General features: G+C 46.3%; 2 protein-coding genes across 8 annotated transcripts; one reads left to right on the top strand and one right to left on the bottom strand.

Moving 5' to 3' along the window:
- Nucleotides 1-3,637: 3,637 nt before the first annotated feature.
- NCR1 (natural cytotoxicity triggering receptor 1) lies at nucleotides 3,638-7,698 on the top strand. 7 transcript variants are annotated; one of them, XM_032848658.1, is made up of 8 exons: nucleotides 3,639-3,828; nucleotides 3,912-3,947; nucleotides 4,131-4,192; nucleotides 4,268-4,415; nucleotides 5,917-6,195; nucleotides 6,456-6,506; nucleotides 7,242-7,289; nucleotides 7,413-7,696. In XM_032848658.1, the coding sequence occupies exons 1-8, from the start codon at nucleotides 3,795-3,797 to the stop codon at nucleotides 7,601-7,603; spliced, it is 849 nt and encodes a 282-aa protein (XP_032704549.1). In that variant the 5' UTR covers nucleotides 3,639-3,794; the 3' UTR covers nucleotides 7,604-7,696. The 7 variants fall into 7 exon arrangements, with proteins under 7 accessions (XP_032704553.1, XP_032704549.1, XP_032704548.1 ...); XM_032848659.1 differs by having other exon boundaries at nucleotides 3,640-3,828; nucleotides 4,271-4,415; nucleotides 7,413-7,695; XM_032848657.1 differs by having other exon boundaries at nucleotides 4,131-4,415; nucleotides 6,459-6,506; nucleotides 7,413-7,695.
- Nucleotides 7,699-18,398: 10,700 nt separating this feature from the next.
- Nucleotides 18,399-22,089, bottom strand: LOC116861867 (NACHT, LRR and PYD domains-containing protein 7-like). The gene is given in 6 exon segments (XM_032848736.1): nucleotides 18,399-18,453; nucleotides 18,877-18,990; nucleotides 19,284-20,785; nucleotides 20,788-20,898; nucleotides 21,278-21,347; nucleotides 22,070-22,089. Coding segments are annotated over 6 exon segments (1,872 nt in total).
- Between the last annotated feature and the right edge of the window lie 1,987 nt (nucleotides 22,090-24,076).

The following is a 24,076-nucleotide window of genomic DNA, read 5'->3' as shown; positions in this document are numbered from 1 at the left end:
CATCCTTGTAGCCCAGGGATGAATCCCACCTGGTCATGGTGGATAATCTTTTGTTGGTGGGAATGCAAGTTGGTGCAGCCACTTTGGAAAACAGTGTGGAGATTCCTCAAGAAGTTAAAAAGAGAGCTTCCCTATGACCCTGCAATTGCACTACTGGGTATTGACCCCAAAGATACAGATGTAGTGAAAAGAAGGGCCATCTGTACCCAAATGTTTATAGCAGCAATGGCCACGGTCGCCAAACTGTGGAAGGAACCAAGATGACCTTCAACGGATGAATGGATAAGGAAGATGTGGTCCATATACACTATGGAGTATGATGCCTCCATCAGAAAGGATGAATACCCAACTTTTGTAGCAACATGGATGGGACTGGAAGAGATTCTGCTGAGTGAAATAAGTCAAGCAGAGAGAGTCAGTTATCCTGGGGTTTCACTTATTTGTGGAGCATAACAAATAGCATGGAGGACAAGGGGAGATGGAGAGGAGAAGGGAGTTGAGAGAAATTGGAAGGGGAGGTGAATCATGAGAGACTGTGGACTCTGAAAAACAATCTGAGGGTTTTGAAGGGGCGGGGGGTGGGAGGTTGGGGGAACCAGGTGGTGGGTATTAGAGAGGGCACGGATTGCATGGAGCCCTGGGTGTGGTGCAAAAACAATGAATACTGTTACACTGAAAAGAAATTTTTAAAAAAAGGAGAAAGAAGATACAAAACAAAAAAAAGAAGCTAAAAAAAATTGTAAACTTCATAAGGAAACAAAGAAACCACAAAATATAATGAAGGAATTAGCAATACTAAGGGAGAGATACAGAACTGTCATATGCCTATGCAAATTATTAAAATAGTAGTTAAAGAAGAAAGCCAAAGGGAATCAAGATTAGACCCATTCTCTAAAGTACAGACCCAACCCCAATTAGGGCTATGCCATAGAGATAATAGCCTGATTCTTTCTGGTGCCAGGAGGTTGACTTGAATTCCAAGGATCTTCCCCAACTTTTGAAACAGTCTCACAGGAACATGTTATCAGGCAACCAGCCTCTTGAATAGACTCTCAAACTCTCTGAAGGGATAAGTAGCAGATCTTTCTCACCATACCAAGAGAACTACTTCTCTGCCCCTGGTCACTTTATCCCCAAAGGACAACTAGCTCTTTCCTGACATAGGAACCCACTCACTAGGAACCTTACCTTCATGCTATGAATGAGCTTTGGGCTGATAATGATGAGTAAATTAAGATGTATTATGGGAGAGAAGTGAGACAAGATGCCCTCTTCGCCCAGAGACACCTTTGTCATCTACAGGCAAGCCTGCCTCATTGTCTCCTTTGAACTAGCAACCACTGCCTTCCTCCTCCATGGTTTGGTATCTAAATGTTTCCATAGGTCAAATGTGATTTTAAAAATAAAAAACAAAAAAACATAAAACAAAACCATAGCATATAACCAGGTTTCTCACATGCATTGGGTTTGCCTTCTCTCTAGAAATGTGGTCAACATAAAAAAATCTCCAGTGGGTGGCCCTGGGTCCTCACCCACTACTTCTTCTGCACCCATATTTCCTGTAAGTTTATTGAGGCTAAGTTTCCTAAATGATGCATACAGGAAGTCAGCTGGAAGAAACCCCTTGCTGCATCCTTGGCAAGTCTTAATGGGGAGGACAAGACAGTACCAATCCAGTCTATGGCCCTTTATACAGGGAGAGCAGAGCTTCTGATTTTAGGTCTAAAATCTACTCCCAGGAGTAGATGCACAAGCTATGATCTCAATCAAAAGTGACCATCTCACTTGAGCTTTTCTTCTCCAGCCTGGCTTCTGAGAAAGATGCTATAGATACATGAGAACGATGCCCTCCCTCAAAATGTAAGGACATTCTGGTGGAGACCATCTAGACAGTTGGGGGGCGTGGGGAGGGTTGTTGGCTGGCTAGAGAAGAAGGGTTCTGGAATTTGGAGCCAAGGATTGGAGGCAACAAAAAGGAATGGAATAGAAACCCTATCATTTGCAACAACAGGAATAAACCCACGGGGCATTCGCTAAGTGAGATAAGTCAGACACACAAGAACAAACACTAACAATACCATTAATACAAGGGCAAATCTGTCCTATATTTTGACTTAGGTGTTGGTTACATGACTATATACATTTATCAAAACTCATATAGAACTGAACAGGAAATGAGTGGGTTTTACTAAATGTAACTAAGAGAGTGAATGGAATATATTCAACAACAAAATCAAGAAATAAGAACAAAGGTAATAGATTGGGTGAGATTTCCTCATAGAATGTAAGGCAGAATATAAATTGGCATTATATTTCATTTTCAATAATTGTTTAGACCCTTTGAGGATAAAAAAAACATTTTTTAAAAAACTTTATTTATTTATTTGACAGACAGAGATCACAAGTAGGCAGAGAGGCAGGCAAGGGGTGGGGAAGCAGGCTCCCTGCTGAGCAGAGAGCCCTATTCAGGGCTTGATCCCAAGACCCTGGGATCATGACCTGAGCCAAAGGCAGAGGCTTTAACCCACTGAGCCACCCAAATGCCCCTAAAAACACATTTTGAGTTTTAAAATATATTCAAATAATTAAGATTTTAATATTTAATTTCTGTTTTATAACAGACTAAAGGAATATACTTATGTAAGAAACAACATTTTGTTTCAAGTTCAATTTGTTGTTGTTGTTGTTGTTTATGTTGTTTTTGTTTTTGTTTTTCTTTTCAGCATAACAGTATTCATTGTTTTTGTACCACACCCAGTGCTCCATGCAGTCCGTGCCCTCTCTAATACCCACCACCTGGTTCCCCCAACCTCCCACCCCCCGCCCCTTCAAAACCCTCAGATTGTTTATGTTTTTTTTAATTATGTTACATTAGTTGCCATACAGTACATCATTGGTCTTTGATGTCATGTTCCACGATTCGTTGTTTACATATAACACCCTGTGTTCCGTGCAATACATGCCCTCCTTAATACCTATCACCAGGCTCACTCATCCCCCACTCCCTCCCCTCTAAAGCCCTCAGTTTCCCAGGGTCCATAGTGTCTCATGGTTCGTCTCCCTTCCAGTTCCCCCGCTTCATTTTTCGCTTCCTTCTCCTAATGTCCTCCATGCTATTCCTTATGTTCCACAAATAAGTGAAACCATATGGTAATTGACTTTCTCTGTTTGACTTATTTCACTCAGCATAATCTCCTCCAGTCCCGTCCATGTCAATGTAAATGGTGGGTATTCATCCTTTCTGATGGGTGAGTAATATTCCATTGTGTGTATGGACCACCTCTTCTTTATGCATTTTGTTGAAACATTGTAACAAATCCTTGGAAAAGATAGTGTTATCATTTCATTCTGTTGAAGCCAACCCACTGACCCAAGCATATGCACCAAACAAAGGGGAGCCAAGATTAAACACATATTTTTTTAAATGATTCTAAGGTTTCTGCTCTGTACACTACCCTATCCCTTTCCTGGGCGTAATGTCCACATTTCAAAATAGGTCAAATTTTGACCTATTAGAAGAGGACCCTAATATGAGTTTCAGGTGGGGCAGACAATTGTCAGAGGATCTGGTTAGAGCACAGAGATGATCAGATGTGTCATGGGGACCATGACCTGTCTTTATGCCTCGTGGTCAGAGGTAGAAGGAAGACTGTGAATCTTCTTGTAAGAAGTCCGTGTGAAAGCCCCATGGCGATTAGTGCTGGGCTTCACCCACCACATCCTGTGCACCTTCCTGCCCTACTGGACTCAGTCTCCACCCAGCTGCTCCACATTCGCCTGGTAGGATCAGTGCTATGACCTCTACACTCACTGCCCTGGTCTACCTTGGTGAGTTCTTGCACATGAGAGAGATGGCATCCAGGGGTCTGGGTGTGGATGGGGCAGCCTGTCTCACTGTTTCTATCTTCCAGGGCTGTTCCTGAGCCAGACCGTCAGGACCGAGAAGCGTGAGTCCATCCCTCATAGGCCCAGAGTCTCTCTACTAGGCTCAGACAAAGTGTGCACCTAGGAGCCACCAGAGGAGAGAGCAGGGCCTCTGGTTTTCTAGGAAGGCTTGGTGCCAGCAACCGGGTGGACATTTGGGTGGGAAGTTGCTATATCTGGAACTCCAACCTCTGATTCCCTTCCAGAGAATCTTTCAAAACCCATCATCTGGGCCAAGCCAGATTTCATGATTCCGAAGGGAAAGCAGGTGCTTATCTTCTGCCAGGGGACTCCTGAGGCTGTGAAGTACCAGCTGTATTTCGAGGGACACCTCTTTCTTCAGCAGAGCCCAAAACAACTTGGAAGGAGGAACATAGCCATGTTCCACATCCCAGCCATGACCCCACTCACTGCAGGGCAATACAAGTGCATTTACCGAAGCAAGAAGCTCTGGTCAAACCCTAGTGACCCTCTGGATCTGGTGGTCACAGGTAACTGTCCCATCCTCGGCCTGAATCCGGGGAGGGTCATCACATATTTATTAATCCTCTTCAGTGTCATTCAGCCTCTCTTTGTGGTTGTCTGTGACCTAGAGGCAGGTTGGTCATAGGTCAGGTTCTCCAGGTGAGAGGCCCTGAGATGGATGTGTGTGTGCATGGGGCAGAGGCTGGGGGGAACCATGGGGGGTATCCTCAAAAGTGACCCCGGTGATGAGGAGTGAGGGGAACAGGCCAGGCAAAAGGCAGGAGCTGACCACAGTGCAGTTTCAGCAGTCACCTCAGCCGAGCAATGGAGTTCTGGACTTGGGATGGTCCTTCTGGATCTGGGATGGTCCTTCTGCATGGTCTCAAGATCTCAAGATGAGGCTAGGGGTTCTGTACCCACCAGTGTCAGCCCCTCCTGGGGAGGAGGTTCCATTCAAACATCCATGCTTTTGTGGCACTTGTACCCTAGCAGGGGGAAGACAGACCATGAGTCTAAGTCAGGACAAATCAGTCCGTCATGGGCACCTGAGGAATAAATGATATGGAAACAGCCAGAGTGGAATGAGGCTGGGAGGGAAGGCAGTCTCAGGTACAGGGGTTGCCTTCAGCTGAGGGATGTGGCTCCCAAACTCAAGCAGGTATCACAATTATCTGGAAAACACGGATATCTCTAGTGCTCCCAGGTTCATGAAAGCATTGTTCACAATAGCCAAAAGCTAGCAACAAGCCCAGTGTCTACTGACAAAGGAATGGATAAACAAAATGTGGTCTACCCACACTAGGTAATATTATTCAGCCTTAAAAAGGAAGGAGATTCAAACACCTGTTATGTCATGAATAGACCTTGATGGCATTATGCCGAGTGAGATAAGTCAGTCACAGAAGGACAAATACTGTAGGGGTCACTTCCATGTAGGACTTAGGATGGTCAAATTCGTAGAGACAGAAGGCAGAATGTGGGGTGCCAGGGACTGAGGGATGGGGACAGAGAGAGGGTGCTTAGTAGCAGGGACAGTTTCAGTTCTGTAAGATGAAGAGTCCTGGAGATGGATGGTGGTGATGGTTGCATGACAGTGTGAATGTAGTCAATACTACTGAATTGTCCCCATACAATTGGTTAAGATGGTAAATTTTATGTGTCATGTATTTTATAGCAATGGAAAACAATAACAATTTTTAAAACACAGTTGGCTGCCTTACCCCTGAGTTTCTGATGCAGTGGGTCTGGGGTGCATTTCTAATAAGCTTCCAGCTGATGGTGATGTCACTGGCCCCAAGGATCTCTAACTCTGAGAACCACTGATGTCAGGCAATCCCCACAGAGAGAAGGCTAGAGGAATGAGTGTCTCAGTCTTGAAGGGTGAGATCAGCGAGGGCATGTCCATGACCAAAGCAGAGGAGACAGAGATTCTGGGGAGTGACATCCCAGTCTTAAGGCCAAGGAGGAAAGGGCACATAGGAGGCAGGATAAAGACTCTCTTAAACTACCTGTCTCCTTCCCCCACAGAATTGTATGACACGCCCACCCTCTCTGTCCATCCTGGGCCTGAGGTGACTTCAGGAGAGAACGTGAGCTTCTACTGTCAGCTAGGCACTGCAACAAACAAGTTCTTTCTGCTCAAGGAGGGAAGATCCCCTCACCTTCAGCACAGATACGGGAACACCCAGGTGGAGTTCCCCATAGGTCCTGTGACCACAGCCCACAGAGGGACGTACAGATGTTTTGGCTCTTATAACAACCATGCATGGTCCTTTCCCAGTGAGCCTGTGAAGCTCCAGGTCGCAGGTGAGGAAACCCCCAGATTTCCCCCATGTCCTCTCCAGAACCCCAAGCGAACCCCAACCAGTGATGAGGAAGACAGCAAAGGGACAGGTGGGAAGAGGCAGCAGGCACCTCCCTGCAGTGCCCTCCCCCACATGCATTTTGGGGAGGCCCAGCTGATTGTTTCTGAGGAAGAGGAACAAGGAGGGGGAAGATGCAAGGACTCGGTGGGAAGACTGGAGGAAACCCAAAACCCTTATGGTTTTCTTTGTTTCCACTGCTAGAAGATTTTGGGGACACCAGCCTTGCACCCACAGAGCACACCTCTTTTTCTGGTGAGTAAGTTACCTCTAAACTTGGGGGGGTGATTAGAGCCTCCCAGTGACACTAAGAACATGTTGCTTTTATGGCACTTGTATCCCAGTGGGAAACAGACCTTGAGTCAAAGTCAGAGAAACAAGCCCAGCATATAGCACAGGGGGAGCAAACAGGGGTGTGGAGGAAAGACAGAGCAGAACAAATGGGGTCAGGGTGACCAGGAGGGCAGGTGGCAATATTAGAACTGTCTGAATCGGCCTCACAGTGGAGCAAATACCTGAAGAACTGAGGACATTTGTTCTGTGGCTACCTGAAAAAGAACATTCCAGAGAGAGGGAATGGCCACTGCATATGGCAGTGGGAGGGCGAGCCCCAGGAGTAATTCCCTGAACCAGGAGTGACCTTGCATGCATGTTAGTGGGGATGGGGAGTGGGCTCAGAGCTTGGAAGAAAATGGGGAGACTGTGAGTCGTCCAACGTGTGAGGAAGAAGCCATGTTGACAGAGTTAATGAGGAAGCTGAGGGCCGGAAGGAAGACATGCCTGGCATGGGGTTCTGGAGCTAGATTCCCCCCGGGTTCACCTGTCCTTTGGCTCTTCTCACCAGACAGATGAAGCCACTAGGACCTGGAGGGTGGGGTGTGGACCTGGAAAATCTGCACGAGGCCATGGGGTCCATCCTAGGGAGGAGAGGAGACCTGGTGGCCAACACGCTCTCTTTTTCTCACTGCTTTACTTCCCTTTCATCCGCAGACTATTGGGATCTTGACTTGGTAACCACAGAGGCAGAATTCGAGCAAGGTAGGCAAGCAGCGGGCGCTGCAAGCTGTGAAGGAGTGTGATCTAGAATGGGGAGAGGGAGAGAGGTGGGGCGAGGTATGTACACCCATTCCTGTCAGTCATCAGTCTGTCCTCTGACCCCAGACCTTGCCTCCTGGGATCACACTGCCCAGAATCTCCTTCGGATCATTCTGGCTTTCCTGGTCCTGGTGGCACTCATGTGCCTCCTGGCTGAAGACTGGCTTTGGAGGAAGAGGGCACAAGAGAAAGCCAACGGGGCTTCAAGTCAGGAACACAGGAGAAGGTTCAGAAGTCAGAGACGCCTGAACAAATGACCAAGAGATGTGCTGGTCCCAGGTAGAGCGGAATGCTGGCCTTGACCCTGAGCTGAGCGAGCTCTGTGTTGTACCCATGAAGGGGGTTTCTCTGCAGACACTGAGGGACAGCTGCATGGAGTCTGGCAAAGCTTCCAGGAGGAGTTGGGCAAGGTGGGATGAAAGAGCTAAATTTCCCTCCAGACAGACCCTCTTGTCTCTTCTGGGGTGTAAGCATTTTTGTGCCTTCTGGATGCGAACTAAAGCTTTAACCACCCTGGTTTTCCCCCAGAATATCTCCTTTGTTAACAGCATGGCCACAAATATTTCCTTCCTACTTTGGTTTTCATCCCTACTTCTTCTTTCCATTACTGCAATATGTCATTCAAGATATTTAATAACCAGTACAGAAAAAAAGTATAGAAAATAATAATAATAACGAGTACAGAAAATAATAGTAATAACCAGTACAGAATAGTCATTTATCAAAAGCAACAGGAGCCAGTGAGGCACCAACAGGTCGAAGGAGATACAGGCTATGAGCACACATATGGCTGAATGTGTCCTGGCTGGGTCTCAGCCTTGCCCCGATTCCTCTGTCCTACACCACTGCAGGCTTCTGTCTTCCTTGCTTCTTTATCCAGACTTTGCCTTCTTCCTTGGGTCTCCCCCAAGAAAGCTCCCAAACCCTCCATCTCAACATCAGATATCACCTCCATGCTCCCAAAGCACTTTCTGTTCATCTATAACAGCACCGGGGCTCTAACATTGCATACATATCCATTTTCCCATCTCTACCATGAATTTGTGTGAATTAAGTCTGTGCTGGGTCTGATTACTGTGCTCACAACTCCTGCCACTAAGAGAGCTCTCCAGAAATATATGTCAGGTCAGTCGGTACACAAATGGGGCAGTAGTGCAACTTACCCCTTGAGACTCATGACTATTGTCCTTGAAATGCTGTCTGGACCCTTTGTTCCTTGAGAACTTTTACTGGATCAACCCATTAATATAACCATGATGTGGGTCCCTTCCCCTGTTAAGACTCTGATGCCTCACACAGCTCAAATCCATTCTCTAAATCTGAGTTTTCTGTTATGCATCAGAGAACATTAATTCCAACCTCAAAGGGGTGACATGCATGTTTAGCAAGATAAAGAATGTCGGGGAACCTGTGTGGCTCAGTGGGTTAAAGCCTCTGCCTTCAGCTCGGGTCATGATCCCAGGGTTCTGGGATCGAGCCCCGCATCAGGTTCCCTGCTCAGCAGCGAGCCTACTTCCTCTTCTTTCTCTCTCTCTCTCTCTCTCTGCCTACTTGTGATCTCTGTCAAATAAATAAATAAAATCTTTACAAAAAAAAAAAAAAAGAATGTCAAGAAACCAGCATAGGCTCTGACACATGGAAGTTAACCCAATGCACTGCAGCTGTGACTGTCCTGAGTACTACAGGGAACTTAAACTCATACCAGTTGTTACCTCAAAACCAGTGGACCAGTACTGAACATCCTTCTTTCTGTTCTTCATCTGCTAGGTGTTCATGGACCAAGGACATCTGTTGATACTAAATCATAATGTTCTTTATCCCAACACATGACGGACTTCTTTGGAGTATGTTTATGACATCCCAGATTTTCCATATTCTAACCTGTGGTAGGAAACCTACAGTTTCAAGGTGGGGGGAAGGTGTAAGGTAGAAGAATTTTGGGTCTCCAGATGTAAGTGTGGGGGCCTGAGAGCCTCCTCAGAGAGGTGGGGGGGTCTTTTCCACACAAGGCTGTTCCCCTCACTCAAAGTCTTCCAAAACTGGCCAACAGGAGTAGACCAGGTGGTTAAGTAGAACATTACTCTTCTTGAAATGTTAACCCAGTTTGTATTCCAGACAGCAAAATGAAGCATGGGGAGGGACGGAGGGAGGGAAAGGCGGCGGAAGTACCGGCCAATTGTTTGTCATGGAGATTTATTGGAAACACTCAAAACACTTCCATTTATTTCTCAGTGGTTAGAACCTAATAGCTTGCCCCACTTGGATACAAGGGAGGCTAAGAAAGATAGCTTTTATTTCAGGTGTCTCTGTGACAAGATAAATAGTGGCATTCCTATGACCAATGGAGTGAGGAGGGACGTGACAGAGTTGTGATAGGCAGCAGCAGTCTCTTTGACAAGACCCTACTATGTGCCGGGCACTGGTGAAATGACCACGTCCCTGGGCTGATTGTCCAGGAGAGCAGATCTTCAAGAGAGTGAGTAAATGCAGTGAAAGGGTTTAAGTTGGGATTGAAGAACTACAGGACGATAGTGGAGATTCTTTTATGGAAAACTCCATTCTGTAGAGACATTGAGGCAGGCATACAGATGAGGAATGGGGATGACGGTGGCAGGTGTCTGCACCAATTCACGCTGAGACTCACAGGCAGGACAGAGGGTGAAAGCACGATGTGTAAGCAGAGCTTTGAGCCTGGGTGACGCTGGGTGCACCACACCAAGCACAGCCATGGAAGCCACATCTTAAATGCCCATTTCTTCCTTCAAGCTAAGGGAGCTCATTGAGCGCTTTGATCATGGCTGTAATAAGATGACTTGTGCACTGCAGAAAGACCCTTCCAGTGACAGAGAGAAGGGAATGCACAGGAGAAAACAAAACCATGGAGAAACAGCACAGTCGAGAATGTCACCTGTTTTTGGAGTTGACAACCAGGGCAATGACTGGTATTGATAACCCGGAGGGAGGTCCAGCGATGGGTGATGGGTCCTGGTCCTGAGATTGGTAATATTTGTTGGTTTTGTTATTTCTCAGGATTGCTTACATTATTCTGAGCCCTTTAGATTTCAATATTAACTTTAAGATGTCAGTTGTCACAAAAGACCAGCCTGGGTTGTGCATGAAATTGTACTAAAGCCACAGATCAATTTAGGGGAGAATTATCATCTCTTCAATCCTCAGTCCATGAAAACTTGCACCCTAAATGTGTTTTATTTCGCTATGTGTTTATATGTTCTCTGATTTCTTTAAATAATATCATGTAGTCCTCTATGTACAAAATGTGCACATCTTTTGTTAGATTTCCATGAGATATATCCTCCAGTTTTATCAGCCCCAGATAGATCCCTAGGTACGTGACTTTTATTTTGCAAGTGGTATCATTCTTTAAATAATTTTACCGCCGTTGTTTGTGCTGGTGTTATAAAAATAAAACTGGATCTTGTTTACCGAATGTGTACTCAGTTGTCTTGCAGAGTTCACATCTTAAAAATTTTAACATTTTTAGATTATTTTAGAGGTATCATTCTTTAAATAATTTTACCGCCGTTGTTTGTGCTGGTGTTATAAAAATAAAACTGGATCTTGTTTACCGAATGTGTACTCAGTTGTCTTGCAGAGTTAACATCTTAAAAATTTTAACATTTTTAGATTATTTTAGATTATTTCTAGCTTTAAAAAATGTTTAGGATTTTTTTTGTAAAATTGATTTCTTTTTTTTTGTCTTACTATCTGGCTGGAACCTCCAGCACATTAATCGATAGTAAGAATCCTTTTCTTATTACCAGTATTATGGGGAATATTTTTAATGTCTTACCAATGAGTAAGCAAATGGCTATAATTTTTTGTAGATATTCATTGTCCCAGTTAGAAAATACTTTTGAGTTATGAATGGGACCTCAAGGTTCAGAACACGGACAGTTATGTGGGGAAACCTTCATCCCCTCTACTCTTACTGGTCCACGGCTCTGAAGACCAGTTTTCTGCTTTGCCCCTCACACTCAGGCGTCAGCCCACCAGGAGGTGGTTTCTCCCCACACAAACATTTCCGCTGAAGGTGTTTTTGTGATAAACATTTATGGCTTCCTAGAACTTGTAGTGGATGCTTCTCAGCCTTGTCTCACCTTTGTTCCTGTGTTGGTTGTATGACCACTTCCTCCCTGAAACAGTTGGCTTCAGCTGGCCTCCTCCACTCGTTTTCTGACTATCCTGCACTATCAGTTTTGCAGGGTTTCTACCACCAGAGCTTGTGGTTCCCATGGTAGACCTGCCTTTCTCTGGACACAAGCTGGGTAGATCTCATTTAATGCCATAGTTTCAATTTCTCTAAGACAGATGCCCAAGTCAAGTCTGTCTCTCTGAACCCTAGATTTTGGGATTTTTTTTTTTGAACTTTGGATTATTTTATCAGGTTCTTCCAACCAACCTGGACTCATCATCCTCCTACCACCAAAGTTGTTCTTCTCATTTGGAAAACTCCCAGCTTTGCTCTCTTTTCTATACCTATGCTTGTGCTCTGATCACTGCCGGGAAGAAGTGCCGTACAAATTAGCAGGTAATGGAACATTTGTCATTTATGTGCTTGTGGGTAGAGATCGATATTTTTATTATTTCTCGTAACAACTGTCCCTTTGGCCATTTGCCTTTTGGAAGTTCAATCAGGTAAAGATCTTATACATAAATATTTTCAGGGGTACCTGGGTGGCTCAGTCAGTTAAGCGCCTAACTGGTGGTTGTTGTTGTTGTTTTTTAATTCAAGTTAGTTGATTCAAGTTAACATGTAGTGTAGTATTGATTTCAGAATTTAGTGGTTCATCACTTACATATAATCCCAAGTACTTATCCCAACACATGCCCTCCTTAATGCCCATCACCATATCAGCTCAGGACTTGATCTCAGGGCTGTGAGTTCAAGCCCCGCATTGGGCTCCATGCAGGGCATGGAATCTACATAAATAAATAAACATTTTTAAAAGATTGTCTTTTTTTAATTTATTTTAATTTTTTTATTTTTCATTACGTCAAGTTAGCCAACATATAATACATCATAAGTTTTTTAAAATATATATATTATATGTTATATATTGGAGGTATAATTTCCTCAGTTACATTCATATCACAGTGTTTTTCTGATATATGGTATCAACTGCAACTCACACTTTGATTTATGTGTCATTGTTGGTAAATGCCTTTGACCTCTCTTCCTCTATTCCACTTAAAAGACCTCAAAAACCCCAACACAAAGGTCTTCAATCTTTCCACCAAATGTCTTTGTCTTTAGATTAGCTATTTCCTCACATACATGCATACATCATATGTCCACACTGTAATAGTTGTTTAACTTTACAATCAACTTAATGTAACTATTATGTGCATCATGGCTAGTGTGAAGCACTAGGACAGTCAGCTGCCTGCCAATCAGACACCCACTGGGACAACTCTACTTGCACGTGTATGTCTGAGACCCTCAAATGCAGCATGTTGGGGCGCCTCTGCACTCATCTCTTCTGGGGCCAGATGATCTTGTATTGTGGGGGAATTGCCTCCCTCAGCTCAACTGCTGTAACAAAATACCATAGACTCGGTGGCTTAAACAACAGAAATTTATTTTCTCATAGTCCTGAGACTGGCAAGTCCAAGATCAAGGTGCCAGACAATTCACCTCCTCAATAAGGATTACTTCCTGCTGGGGAGATGGCATTTCCTCAGTGCTGGCACAGATTCTGAAAAGACCACCAATCCTATCAGATCAGGAGCCCACCAGTATGGCCTCATTTAAACTTCATGATCCAGGACGCCTGGGTGGCTCAGTCAGTTAAGCCCAGGACTTCAGCTCAGGTCACGATCCCAGGGTCCTGGGATTGAGTCCCCACATCAGGATCCGTACTCAGCAGAGAGCCCGCTTCTCTCTCCACCTCTGCCTGCCACTCTGCCTGCTTATGTGCGTTCTCTCTCTCTCTCTCTCTCTGACAAATAAAATCTTAAAAAAATAAATTATGATCCCTTAAAAGCCCTAGAACCAAATACAGTCCCAGTAGCAAAGGCTTCAACCTATGCAACTGGGGGAGGGGGGTACAATTCAGTCTCTATCCACAAGATGCCAGGTGCACCCCCTTAACCTTGACTTTGGATGTTGCTAAATGTCCCTTTGGAGACAAAATCACCCCCGGTTAAGAATCTCAGGCTTAGAAGGATATAAAGAGGGCACTGGGAGTAGTGAGTGGCATGAGGCTGGTGACCATGTGAGCCCCTACCAACCCCCCTGGCAGAAGGAACAGGAAGGCAGGCCAAAGGGAGCGTGCTTGGGAAAATAGTAGGTGCCCAGCATGGCTAGAGCGATGAGCTCCGGGAAGGTGGGTGACTGGGTCAGCAAGGCCAGGTTAGACGTGAAACCTAATGCCAGTTCTCTAAAAAACAGAGATGTCTTACTCAATGCTGAGTCTGGAGAATTGCCCTAGAATTGTAACCCTACATCTACTCCGAATTGAGGAGTGGAAGGTGGTTCTTGCTTTCTGGCAGAGAGTCATCTCAGCCAGCATTTCTCAACCTCAGCACTACTGAGATTTGGGGCCAGACCATTGTTTGTGGTTGGAGCATTGCAGAATGTTTAACAGCATCTTGTCTCTGCTCCTCGGACACCAGTAGCTCCCTCTCCCTCAGTGCTGACAACCAGAAATGTCTCTGGACATCGAGGGGGTGGGAGAAAGATCACCCCAAGCTGAGAACCACTGGGTCTGGGAAGAGATCCAGGAGGCTAGTCTAAGCGTCAGAGCTGGACGTCAGCAAGCTCTGAGGGAGAGTCTGAGGGGGACCCCAACAGACAGAGATGTCAAATGGCTGCTGGGCAATGGATCTGCTGCAGAGAGCCCAGCCAGCCCTGCCCCTGCCAGTTCCATTCACCCATCACCCATCATTGTCTTCTCCTGGGTCCTGAGCCCTGTCCAGGTTCCTCTGCCTCTGCAGGAAGAAGGGTATTTCCCTAGTCTATCTGGACCCATCTCTGAGGTGTGCATTGTGTGCCTGTGCTCTGGACACTGCAGATTTTTCTCTACCCAAGTGTGAGGGCTCCCTACCTGCTCTATCATGGATTGTTCCACTTCTCCCCCCACCCCGGGTCTATGATGGATTGTTCCACTTCTGGTTCCCCCATGGGTCTATGGTGGATTGTTCCACTTCTGGCTCCCCCCTCCCCGGTCTATGGTGGATCATTCCACTTCTGGTTCCCCCCTGAGTCTATGATGGATTGTTCCACTTCTGGTTCCCCCATGGGTCTATGGTGAATTGTTCCACTTCTGGTTCCCCCCCTTCCCTACCACCCGTCCCCCCATCTATGGTGAATTGTTCCACTTCTGGTCCCCTCCACCCCCCTTATGGTGGATTGTTCCCCTTTTGGTAGCCCCATGGGCCTATGGTGGATTGTTCCACTTCTGGTTTCCCCCCTACCCCCTATGGTGGATCGTTCCACTCACTTCTGGTTCCCCCCTGGGTCTATGGTGGATTGTTCCACTTCTGGTTCCCCCCTGGGTCTATGATGGGTTGTTCCACTTCTGGTTCCCCACTGGGTCTATAGTGATTGTTCCACTTTTGGTTCCTCCATGGGCCTATGGTGGATTGTTCCACTTCTGGTTCCCCCCTACCCCCCCTATGGTGGATTGTTCCTCTTCTGGTTCCCCCCTGAATCTATGGTGGATCCTACCACTTCTGGTTCCCCCCCACCTTGATCCATGATGGAATGTTCCACTTCTGGCTTCCCCGGAGCCTGTCACGGATTGACCCAGACCACCTGTTTGCAATTACAGACCATGCACCTGCAATCACGGAATTGGGAAGACCTGCAAGAGAAGGGCTGGCAAGTGTGCCTGGGAAGTAGGTTCCAGCCCCGAATCTTCCTGTATTCAGGGCTCCTGGCCATCTTCTATCCTGAGGCTTTTTATGGGAGACGGAGGCTTAAGACCCCACATCTGTCTTTCCCAGCCACCCTGTGCTAACCAAGAAGAAGGTCAAGTAGGCATGAGGTGGGGGGCAAGATTCTCCGACTCCGGGACCCTGGGCCTGGACACAGCGCTGGACGAGAAGCCCAAGTAAGATCACCCCACACCTGCAGGGTTTCTGTCTCATCCTGGGCACAGGATGGCCCAGCACTTTCTTTCTGGGCTCCCCAGGCTCAGCAGGGTAGGAGAGTTCAGGAGGCGCAATGGCCAGTCCCCAGCCCACGTGCACCTGCAGGGCTGAACTGGTAAGGGGTGATTTCTGTGGGGAGTGTCTCCTGGCGGCACAGATGTGGAGAGTGGGACCCACTAACCCCAGGAGGCTGAGGTCTCCAGCCTGCCCTGTGAACCCTAGAGAGAAGGAAGGGTAGACTCCTCCTAGGGGTTTATTTTCCCAGCAGGGCACAGTGTCCTAAAGACACAGGATGAGGCAGGAAGCCGTACAGCTGTCTACCTGCTGTGGGTGTTCAGCCCCAGAATGATGGAATTATTTTAATCATCATATTGACATATAGTTGGCCATGTTTGGTTAGTTTCAGGTGTGAAGCATAATGATTCAATTATACACAGTGCTCACCATAAGTCTAGTCACTATATGTTATTATGATAGTGTTTATACTCACTATACTGCGCTTTTCTTCCCTGTGACATGTATTTTATAACTGGAGGTTTGTACCTTTTAACCCCTTTCATCTATTTTTATTGATTTGATTGATTATCCCCACACCCTCCTCCTCCCCTCGGGCAACCACCAGTCTGTTTTCTGTATTGATGAGCCTGTTTCTGTTCTTTTGGGGGGTTTTGTGGGGCTGTGGTGTGCCTTTTAGGATGGTCAGCTGCACCCTGGGTCTCTGCCTACTAGCTAGAAGCTAGTAGCACAACCAGGTGCAGCCAACAAAATCTGGCACAGTCACTCACAGAGGGACAGAAAGCAGATTAGTGGGCATGTGGCTTCCCTTTGGGGTGAAGAACACATTCTGAGACTAGATACTGGGGATGTTTGCATAGTGTTGAATACACTCAGTGCGGCTGAACTGTACACTTTAAAAAATTACAATGGTAAATTTGATGCTATGTGTGCTTTATCACAATAAAAAAAAAAAGGTCTCTAGGTATTGCCAAGTGTCCTCTGGTTGAGGTCAAATTTTCTGTGGTAATGAATGCAGAGACCATAGAGTTTCTTAATTTTAGCCCTACTGAAATTTTGAGCCAGACCATTCTTTGCTGTGGGGCTGTCCTGCATGTTGTAGATGTTTAGCACATCACTGGGTTCTGCCCGTTAGATGCCAGGAGCACCCCCTTGTTGGGACAAATATCTCCCAACATTGCCCAGTGTCCCATGCATGGCAAGTCACTCCTGCTGAGAACCACTAAGACTCTGTACTGTTTTACCCACTGAACCCCTAGCAGCATAAAATAAATAAAAAATAGGAAAGGCGGAATAAAGACAGTCTCTTCAACAAATGGTGTTGGGAAAATTGGACAGCCACATGCAGAAAAATGAAACTGGACCATTTCCTTACACCACACACAAAAATAGACTCAAACTGGATGAAGGACCTCAATGTGAGAAAGGAATCCATCAAAATCCTCTAGGAGAACACAGGCAGCAACCTTTTCGACCTCAGCCGCAGCAACTTCTTCCTAGGAACATTGCCAAAGGCAAGGGAAGCAAGGGCAAAAATGAACTATTGGGACTTCATCAAGATCAAAAGCTTTTGCACAGCAAAGGAAACAGTCAACAAAACCAAAAGACAACTGACAGTATGGGAGAAGAAACTCGCAAATGACCTATCAGATAAAGGGTTAGTATCCAAAATCTGTAAAGAACTTATCAAACTCAACACCCAAAGAACAAATAATCCAATCAAGAAATGGACAGAGGACACGAACAGACATTTCTGCAAAGACATCCAGATGGCCAACAGACACATGGAAAAGTGCTCCACATCACTTGGCATCAGGAAAATACAAATTAAAACCACAATGAGATAGCACCTCACACCAGTCAGAAGGGACCTTCACCAGCACCAAACCTGGCACTACATTCCCTGTTGGGGGAGTGGATATTCTCTTCTCCCAACCCCTCGCTTCTTCCTAAACTCACAGCTGGTCTTATAACCCTTGACCCTTCATTGTCAGATAATGAACATTCCCTGCAGCTTATCCAAAAGAGGCTCCAAATGAAATTTTCAGCACAGAGCCAGAGCAAGGGGGATGCCAACCTTTCAGAACTTCTGCTTACATTGTCATAAACACTTAGCAGAACAAATTACAGGTGTCTTCTGTTTCTTGTTTCTCACATAATGCCTTGAGCATTACAGAGCAATGTAAACTTTCAAGGCCATACGGAAGACATTGCCATCTTTTCTGGCACCAACCTGTGTCAGACTTCATTGCTTCAAATGCACAAGGCCCATGGCATTCTGAGATCAGCAAGTCAACTGACATGGGGCATAGCTATTTCTTCCAAGCAAATAGCACGTTTCCAGGGCCTTAATTAAACTTTCTAAGACATGGTGGTGTGGAGAGGTAGGGGGAATTTCAGTAATGTGTCTGTAATCTTCAACAGAATTTATGGAGTTTATCACTTGGGCATGTGTTGATTTAACCTTTTAAAACCTAACCGTGACCTGCCCAAGTGGCTCCATCATGATTTGCTTCTGCGTCGACCTACCTTACTCAGACTCCTTTCTCAGACCTGTTCCACACACTAGTTATTACTCACCATTGCGTCGCCGACACGTTCTTATTCATGTATTTAAAAACCATGCTCTCTGGAATAGTTCCCGAGTTCCCACCAGCTCTCCTTCTGATACACATGTACCTATGTTTTCCACAGGCTGAGTTTCAAATATGCCCATAGCAGATACATGAAAATATCCAGATGCTTGGCCGAATTTTGTCACAATAGCTCAATGCAATGTTGGATTTGCCCACTAGGAACCATTTCAGTTCTTTGTATTCTGAGCACCTGATTGGTCAGAGGCTTCTTGAGCATTCAAATACTGCTACCACGTTAGAAAAAAAAAAAAAGCCTGGGAATCATTGTTACAGGAGTAGTGTCTACTTACACCACTTTCTGGAGATGACAGGTGACACGAGTGATTTGCTCACAAAGAATCCTACAGTGATTGACCCAAGGCAGGGACCTTACAGGAAGAAAGACCCTCTTCTTCCTTTGCCTGGGAATTCTTGCTATTGTCCATGCTATTCAAAGCATGGTTCTCAAAGTGTGGCCCAGGGACATTATTGTAACTTTTATTCTCTCAGGAGTATACTGTGAAATGTTCTCCAGAGGCCACAAAGTGAAATACTATAAATATTAAATGCAGAAGTAGATATCCTACTGTCTTTTCCTAAACCAGACATTAAAAAGATAGGCAAAAAATGTAAACAGTGGCTCTCTTCTTGTTGTGTTTTTTTGTGTGTGGGAGGGGAATATTGTTATTGTTCATAAAAACTATGTTATTTGTGTTAACATGTGATAGATTCATTACTTTGAATAAATTAATGAGTACATATTTAAAAAAAAAAAGAATCCTCACTGAGGAGTGACGTAGGAAGCTTGGCTCACATCTAAGAAATGCAGGTTCTTGTTTGAACTGAACACGGAGCAGAAATGGATTGAGAGATGGAGAGAGAAATGGTCGTGCTGTGACCTAGAAGGGAGGGATGGGCCAGAGCATCTACAGAAAAGCATGTACAGGAAAAGTAACAAGAATTGGTACACTATTGCCTGAAGGAAACCACCAACAAAATGCAAAGGCAGCCTACAGAATGGGAGGAAATATTTGCAAATCATACATCTGACAGGGGTTAGCATCCAAAACATATAAAGAACTCATACAACCCAATTTTAGAAATTGATTGAAAAGGGGCAGAGGAACTGAATAGGAACAGGGCATGAGGCTGAAGCCAGGGCACTAACAGAGTGAACAGGGCAGGTCCTTACCGGTCAGCCTGAGCCTCTGATCCCCATGCGGTATCGTTCTCCAGGAACGTCCTCTTTGCCACCCGCAGCCACATTTTCTGCAAGCGGTCACAATGCTTGAGGCAGAACGATGCGTGCTCCAGGTCCGAGGTATCTTCCAAATGCAGGGACACTTCCGTGACCTGGGCCATGGCCTCCTTCACAAGCTGCTCCTCCTGGGGTTCGTAGAGACAATACAAGGTCTCCTTCGTGTCTGTCACCGAGGAGAAGGGTCTGTGTTCAGGGGACCGCACTGTGCATTCCAGTAGCTCCCGCTTGACCTCCGTGGACACCGGGCAGCCAAAGGTTCTCCCCAGCTCCCTGGCCCTCTTTTCATTGGCGAGGCCAAACAGGAAGCGCCCCACGGGGGCCAGGTGGGGGTTCTTGAAGCCTTCTTCCTTGGAGAGCAGCCTCTGCACACCCCCAGCGTGCCAGACGGGGCTCCCCGCGTCTTGGCGGCCCTCGTTCCCCAGGACGCAGAGCGCAGCAGCCAGGAAGTGCTGGATGCTCAGGTGGACGAAGCGGTAGCAGCCCCCAGTGTCTCTGTCCTTCTGGAGGATGCCCCGGTCCAGGAAAGGGCGCAGGTCAGACTCGTGCACGCCCAGCCTGCGCAGGTCGAGTCCATCGAACGCCGAGGTCTGCGCCCACGTGCCCTCGGCGGCCAGCAGGCACAGGGCTTGCAGGGCAGCCGCGAGGTGCGGACCCGGGCCTTGGCCCCGCGCAGGCGCAAACCGGCTGCAGAGGAAGTGCAGCAGCAGCGACGTGGCGGTCTGGCAGGTGGGCCGGGGGTCCGCGCCCTCGGCCATCTGCAGCCTCAGGCAGGTGCACGCCATCCAGCACACGGCGGGCGCCGCGCCCATGCGGAACAGCGCCGAGTTGCTTCTCATCAGCTGGAAAGCGCGCAGCGCCTGAGCCTCCTCTCCCAAGTGTCGCAGGAAATACGCCCTCCTGTCGCGCTCGGAGAGCCCCTCCATCTCCACCAAGAGCGGCTGCTGCACCAGGAGCCGCAGTTCCCTCAGGGCCTCGGGCCGCGTGGTGACCAGCAGGGTGGCCGTGGGGAAGAGCTTTCTCTTCAGCAGGCTGCCCAGGAGGACCGGCGCAGGCCTCCGCGTCCTCCAGTCGCCCCCCAGGTCGTGCTCCAGCGCGCCCGTGCACCAGGGCCCGCGCAGCTCCTCGAAAGCGTCAATGACCAGCAGGAGCTTGTGCGCCTGGGCCAGGACCTGCGGAAGGGCGCGCTGCGGGTCTGGGGCGCTCTCGGCCAGCAGCTCTGCGAAGGAGCAAGTCCCCTTGCGGCTGAGCACCTTGCCGCTGAGATAGAAGGCAACGCGGCGGGCCTGCGCGAGGCTGTCCTGCGTCCAGTCCAGCGTGCACTTCTTGGCCAGAGTGGTCTTCCCCACGCCCGCCGGACCGTGCAGCACCACCGTGTGTGGCATTAGCTGTATGGGTGTTTGGGGATTCAAAAAAGATATGAACTTTTCTGGAAGATTTGGCTTCTCTGGGTGATGTTGTAGTGAAACTCATCCCCCTGTCCTGGCCCGAAGGTCTTCTGGATAGAAGATTCCTCCCCTGCCTTTCTATCTCGCTCCTCTTCACCAGTAGTGATATGGGATGGGACAAAGTGGGGGTGCCACTGATTATACTGACCTTGAAAATACACTTTGTAAAGGGCCAGAAATGAAAAACACCAAGAACAGGAAGTTTTCTTGCACACTATCAAACACCAGCCTAAGACAGTGCTGACCCACCTGGCTTTTCTTTTTCTCTTTTTTAAAAAAAAATTTATTTATTTATTTATTTATTTTTATTTGACAAAGAGAGAGAGAGAGATCACAAGGAGGCAGAGAAGCAGGCAGAGAGAGAGGGGGAAGCAGGCTCCCTGCCGAGGAGAGAGGCCAATCCCAGGACCTGAGATCATGACATGAGCCGAAGGCAGAGGCTTAACCCACTGAGCCATCCAGGCGCCCCACCCACCTGGCTTTTCTAACCAGGAAGTCCCCTTTGGCTTCCCCCAGCTTCCAGTCATCCAATCTTTTTTCCACTTGTGCACTTTGGAAAATAACCCATGGGGGAAAGCTTGACCCACAGGGTTATCTGTACTTTGTAGATCATACTATTGTAGATTAAGAGAACTTGAAATATCTTCAGTCTATTTAATTTTTATCATGGTAAAGATATGCATAAAATATTTAACCAGTTTAAAGTGTATGATTCACCCTTGGAAACATTCACAGTGTTGTGCACCCACCACCTCTGTCTTGTTCCAGAACATTTCCATCACCCACAAAGATACCCAGACACATGAAGTAGTCACTGCCCATTCCCCCTTACCTGGGCTCTGTCTACCACTAATCTACATTCTGTTTCTGTAGATTTATCTACTTGTTAGGTTTCAAGTTTATGTGGAAATGAAAAGATATAAAGCCACTGACAGAGAAACAAGGGTTGGAAGGGGCGGGGGTTGGGAAGTTGGGTGAGCCTGGTGGTGGGTATTATGGAGGGCACATTTTGCATGGAGCACTGGGTGTGGTGCATAAACAATGAATTCTGGTACACTGAGAAGAAATTTAAAAAATTAAAAATTAAAAAAAAAAAGAGTTGGAAGTCACTCCAAGATAAACATGAGGGCCCAGACTGGGAGGAGACATGATGACACACTCTTCCTCTACCCTCGTACTGACCCTGGCAAAGATTTACCATAACTTAGAGCAGAAGACAGGAAACCAGTGTAAGGTACAAAAAGGACCCATGAGACAGAATGACTAGCTCACTGGAGATGCACGGTCAGCATCGTACTGCACAGAGCCACAGGAAAGAGCCATCCTCCATAGACGGTGCTGCATCAGTTGTGCGTCCGCACAAAAAATAAACTCAGATCCCTGCCTCACAGCACACACAATGAATCAGAGCCTGATTATAGTCTCAGTTGTGAGAGGTAAGTCAATAAAGCCCATAAAAAAGAAAAATAAAGAGTATCCCCATTCTTGGAAATAATCAAGGTAATGTAGCAGCTGTAAAGGTAAAAACTGATCACCCAAATTTGATTTTAAGTGGGGACCTTACAAGATGCCTTCAACAGATGAATGGATAAGGAAGATGTGGTCCATATACACTATGGAGTATTATGCCTCCATCAGAAAGGATGAATACCCAACTTTTGTAGCAACATGGATGGGACTGAAGGAGATTATGCTGAGTGAAATAAGTCAAGCAGAGAGAGTCAATTATCATATGGTTTCACTTATTTGTGGAGCATAACAAATAGCATGGAGGACAAGGGGAGTTAGGAGAAGGCACTTGGGGGAAATTAGAAGGGGAGGTGAACAATGAGAGACTGTGGACTCTGAGAAACAAACTGAGGGTTTGGGAGGGGAGAGGGTGGGGGGATGTGTGAGCCTGATGGTGAGTATTCAGGACAGCACATATTGCATGGAGCACTGGGTGTGGTGCATAAACAATGAATCTTGGAACACTGAAAAAAATTAAGTTTAAAAAAACAAAAATAATAAATAAGTAAATAAATAAGTAAGTAATAAGTAAGTAAGTAAATAAATAAATAAATAAATAAATAAAATAAATGGGGACCTTAGGTTTATCCAAAAAAAGAAAGAAAAAAGCACAAAAGCTAAAAGGACAGTAGCAAAGCTACAAGCTAGGAGGCTATGCACTCAAAATACATATATTTTGAAATATATATTTTCAGAAGGAATGTAACACATGTAAGGAACTGCCGCGAGTGTGTGTTAAAACAAAATAAAACTCCATGGAAGAAATCAGAAAATTGGAAAAAGCACCTCAAAAAAAGGGAATGACCAATAAGCACACAGAAAAGGCATTCAACCACTTTAGAACTGAGGGAAATGCAAATTAGGAGCCTAATGATATGGGGTGCCTGGGCGGTTCACCCATTGAGTGTCTGCCTTCAGCTGAGGTCATGATCCCAGGATCCTGGGATTGAACCTTTCATCAGGATCCCTGCTCAGCCAGGAGCCTGCTTTTCCCTCTGCCTTGTTACTCCCCCTGCTTGTGCTCTTGCTCTCTCTCTCTCTTTCTCTGTCAAGTAAATAAAATCTTTTTTAAAAATTATGATGGTTGATATTAATGTGTATAAACAGCTAGAGATTTATATGTACATACACAGAAATGCACAAAGAAATGCAAACACATTTTCCAAAAATTTAGAGGAAATTAGCATAGCTTTTTGACTCAGAAGTGACAGAATCAGAGAGAGAGACAAACCATGAGAGACTCTGGACTCCAGGAAACAAACTGAGGGTCACAGAGGTGGGTGGGGAGGGAATGGGGTAACCGGGTGATGGGCATTGAGGAGGGCACGTGTTGCGATGAGCACGGGGTGTTATAGGCAATTAATGAATCATTCATTGATCATCACATCAAAAACTAAGGATGTACTATATGTTGGCTAATTGAATTTAAAATAAAAATTGTATTCTAATGATGCAAGAAAAAGTGACAGAATTCAGCAAAGGGCAAAATATGACTGCATTGTGTGTTCACCTTATAAATGTAACCCCTCTGACTGGACAGTTTCCTTCACATGTTTCTGTAATCCCTGTCTTTTTAAGGAGCTATGATGATCATTAACGTCTGATTATTTTCCGTCTGCTGAGGACCATTATAGGCTCTTCTGTAGATCCCATTTAATCCTTGCATCAGCCGATGGGGTAAATTCTATTATCTCTGCTTCTCATGGTGCATCTAAGGCCTAGGGCCGTGGTTCCCCAAGTGTGGCCTTCAGACCAGCTGCATTTTCTGGG

This window comes from Lontra canadensis, unplaced genomic scaffold (genome assembly GCF_010015895.1).
Source record: "Lontra canadensis isolate GAN:19392208 unplaced genomic scaffold, GSC_riverotter_1.0 scaffold206, whole genome shotgun sequence".
Lineage (NCBI taxonomy): Eukaryota > Metazoa > Chordata > Mammalia > Carnivora > Mustelidae > Lontra > Lontra canadensis.
This window is presented reverse-complemented; position numbering and strand designations above follow the sequence as displayed.

What these genes read in the sequence shown, in the direction of transcription:
- NCR1 (XM_032848656.1), top strand. Translation starts at nt 3,795, where the DNA reads ATGACCTCTACACTCACTGCCCTGGTCTACCTTG. An exon ending in TGTGAAGCTCCAGGTCGCAG is followed by an intron (nt 6,196 to 6,455) that starts GTGAGGAAACCC and finishes TTCCACTGCTAG; the next exon opens with AAGATTTTGGGGACACCAGC. An exon ending in AGAGCACACCTCTTTTTCTG is followed by an intron (nt 6,507 to 7,241) that starts GTGAGTAAGTTA and finishes TTTCATCCGCAG; the next exon opens with ACTATTGGGATCTTGACTTG.